At 32.1% G+C, this 3,787-nt stretch overlaps 1 protein-coding gene across 1 annotated transcript; it reads left to right on the forward strand.

The window, feature by feature from the left end:
• Positions 1 to 1,848: 1,848 nt before the first annotated feature.
• LOC132749640 (microfibril-associated glycoprotein 4-like) lies at positions 1,849 to 3,073 on the forward strand. Its single transcript, XM_060739485.1, has 2 exons — positions 1,849 to 1,950; positions 2,345 to 3,073. The coding sequence occupies exons 1-2, from the start codon at positions 1,849 to 1,851 to the stop codon at positions 3,032 to 3,034; spliced, it is 792 nt and encodes a 263-aa protein (XP_060595468.1). The 3' UTR covers positions 3,035 to 3,073.
• Positions 3,074 to 3,787: the final 714 nt, after the last annotated feature.

A 3,787-nucleotide genomic window follows, 5' to 3' on the forward strand; every position in this document is an offset into this window, starting at 1 on the left:
TACCCTTTTCATGAAGATTATACATAGTGCGTTACAAAGAGGCACATATTTTATCATTTTTACCATTAACCAATTTACTCCAAAAATTTAACATTCTGCAAGTAATATCATTTTCAATAGGAAATGCACCTATTTCTCCCAAGACCATAACCGAAGGAGTTGACATCTTAAGTTTAAGTATATATTTATAAAATTTCAATTGAAACTGAGAAATAATAGAATTATTTTCAGATCCCCACACCTCCGACCCATACAATAATATTGGCTTAACCATATTATCAAACAACTGTACCTGAATATCAATTGGCAAACACAATTTCTTAATTTTAGTTAAAATACTAAACATAGCCTTCCTCGCTTGATCTGTCAAGTGCTTTTTTGTTTTATTAAATTTACCATTTAAGTTGAATATCACACCTAAATAATTAAAATCATCTACAGCTTCTAGAGGTACATTATTGAAATAAAATACAGGCTTATTTCTTAATTTACCACGAGAAAATACAACAACTTTTGTCTTATCGGTATTAACAGTCAAATGCCATAATTTACAATAATCAAGCATGCAGTTTAGTGCTGTTTGAAGGCCAGTTTGACTTTCCGCGAAAACAACTGTATCATCAGCATAGAGTAATAAGTACAACTTCAAGAATACATCAACTTCATCAATACTTAACTGTTCATTTATCTGGTCTGATAAAAACTGCAAACCTTCACAATGCGTAGACATATCCAAATCATTAAGGAAAATTGAAAACAAAATTGGGGAAAGATTTTCTCCCTGACGCACACCTAAACAGCTTACAAATGTATCTGACAATGCATTATTCACTTTAACGCAAGACTTAGCTTTGTCATAGATATTATGAATAACTTTAAGTATTTTCCCATCAATATTATGTGCTAACAATTTCCTCCAGAGAGCAGTACGGTTTATACTATCAAATGCTTTCTTGTAATCAATAAAAGAGCAATACAATCTCTTTTTCTTCGATAAGTAAATATCAATCAACATTTTTAAGGAAAAAATATGATCCGTAGTTCCATAACCATTACGAAACCCTGCTTGTTCCTCAATTAATAGGCCAGACTCTTCCCAAAAAAATATTTATTCTAGAATTTAAAACTGATGTGAACAATTTACCAAGACAACTTAAAATGGTTATACCTCTATAATTATCAGCATTATTTTCGTCCCCTTTGTTTTTATAAATAGGTAAAATTATACCCGTACACCATGTATCTGGAACAATTCCTGTTTCAAGTACAAGATTAAATAAGCTGCAATACAATGGTAATAACAAATCTTTTGAGTATTTTATATACTCATTCAGTATATTATCTTTAGGTGAACATGCTTTGTTATTTTTTAAAGTTTTAATAACTTTGTCAATTTCTAAAGTAGTAAATGGGCGATTTAATATATTATTTAATTCTGAAACTGATTCAATATCAAATGCTGAAAATAAATCTTCAGAATCATCATCACTATTAATATTACGAAATTGATCATAAAATGCTTCTAACGAAACCTTGTTCATTACCTCTTTCTGTTCTCCCGAATATTTACTGAGAAGACACCAGTACTCCTTTGGTTTTGTACATCTTAGACTTTTTAATTTTTTAACAATACTTTCTTGGTAATTCCTTAGTTTAGTATTTAATAATTTCTTGTACTTCTTACTACAAGTTTTCAGATTTAATAAGTTATCTTGCGTGCGAAAAGATCTGTATTTACGCTTAGAGAGATAATACTCCTTCTGACTATCCCTACATTCTAAGTCAAACCACTGATTATTAGACTTTTTTGATTCCAAAATAGTTTAACTACATCATTTAAAGTATCACATGACTGATCACTATCCAATGTACAAGACACAGTCTGATTTATATCAGATTCTAGTGCAAAAGACACTGCACAATGTACATCAGACAATAACGGGTCAAATGGTAAAATTTCAAAGCATTTAACATGAGGAAAAAGTTTTGGTGAAAGTAAGACATAGTCGTTTCGACGTTTTGAGATGATGTTATTAACGTTGACGTTAGTGGCGTTACTTGACGTCGGCTTTTTCAAAGTTGTTACGTTTTAGCTTTTTTGTGCAAATGTGAGTTGTTTTAAGTAAAGAAAGGAAGAAATTTTTAAAAATGCATAAACGCATGATGGAAAAAGCCTAAAACACCCAAAAATTACTATAACGGCTGTTTATACATGAAGTAAATATTATTGAGCAGATCCGATCTTACCAGAAAAGTTTTACTAAATAAGTTGTTTTTATAAAAGTTTGTGAAAGAAGTTGAATAGATGTTATGCTAGCTATACAAAACAATCTTTTTTTTACAGGAAGATAGGAAAACTTTTAAAAGAATTCACAAGCAACCCGAGCCAGTTGACTGTCTTGCGTTTTATCGACAAGGCTATACCGAGGACGGTGTGTACGTGATCAAACCAACTGGAAGTACAGCTACTGATGTGTGGTGTGATATGACCAATGGTGGATGGTCGGTTATACAACGCCGACAAGATGGATCGGAAGATTTCTACAGAAATTGGGAAGACTACAAGAATGGATTTGGGAAAAGAGTTGGAGAGTATTGGCTCGGACTTGAAGAGATTTACTATTTGACGATTATCGACAGTTCAATCTATATATACCTAGAAACGTTTCAGAAAGATAGTGTTGACCCATTCAACGCCTTTGCCGAATATTCCACCTTTAAAATTAATGATGAGAGCGACAAATACCGATTAACAGTAGCCGGGTACAACGGTTCTTGTGGTGACTCGATGTCTTATCATAACGGAAGTAAGTTTACAACAAAAGATGATGATAACGATTCCAACTTCAGATATAACTGTGCAGTAACTTATACCGGTGCTTGGTGGTACAATTCATGTCATTTTGCGAATCTAAATGGAATGTATCTTGATGGAGCAGGCACAAAAGACGGTGGCGGTATAAACTGGTACAAATGCTGGGGACATACTTATTCTCTAAAGAAAACTGAAATGAAAGTTAGAAGAAATATCTAATGCCGGCTCGCCACGGCGAGCCGGTTTTACGGTAGGATTTTACTGAGAAACAACCTAAAACTCCGAAACCATCCAAAAATTTAATCGAAGCTTGGCTTCCAGCTTTTTACAAAATTTATCAGGGCTAGGATCCAAAATTATTTATAAGCCAATCAAATTTAATCTTACATAGCGTCAAAAAACCTTCAATTTTCACGCCATTTTTAAAAATCAGCAAGTATTGTTTTGAGCGCAAAGATATAATGATGATTAAAATGTTTGTCTTTATGAATTCTTTTCAATAAATCATATTTACACTAACTTCTGATTTAGCGATTTCACCTGTTTTCTCTGTAGTAAGTTTTCGTTTGGTTAATTGACATAAGTGTACATCTGGTTCTGTGCATTTTTTATTTTTTATTTTTTCCGGTCATTTTATCCTTTCCGGTATTTAGTGTATGTATTTACTGGCCGGGATCCGGGATCGTATAGGATATGGAGGAAAAACCTAATGAACCATATTTGTGTTCAACTTGATTGTTGTCGTAATGAAAGGCCATTAAACGTTATTTTTTTATTGTATACGAACGTTAAATTAATTTAACTTAGAATATAGATATATTTAGAGCTATTTATTAACAAACTTAAAATGCGGAAATCACAATACTTATAATTATATGCCTAATTAATTGGAAAAATCAAAGACTATTTTCTTGAATTGGTCAAATCCCGGGATCCCTAAATGTTTTAAAACGATCCCAGCTTTTCTGAAAA

The sequence above is a fragment of the Ruditapes philippinarum genome, unplaced genomic scaffold (genome assembly GCF_026571515.1).
Source record: "Ruditapes philippinarum isolate M1 unplaced genomic scaffold, ASM2657151v2 ctg1735_1_1_1_1, whole genome shotgun sequence".
Taxonomy (NCBI): domain Eukaryota; kingdom Metazoa; phylum Mollusca; class Bivalvia; order Venerida; family Veneridae; genus Ruditapes; species Ruditapes philippinarum.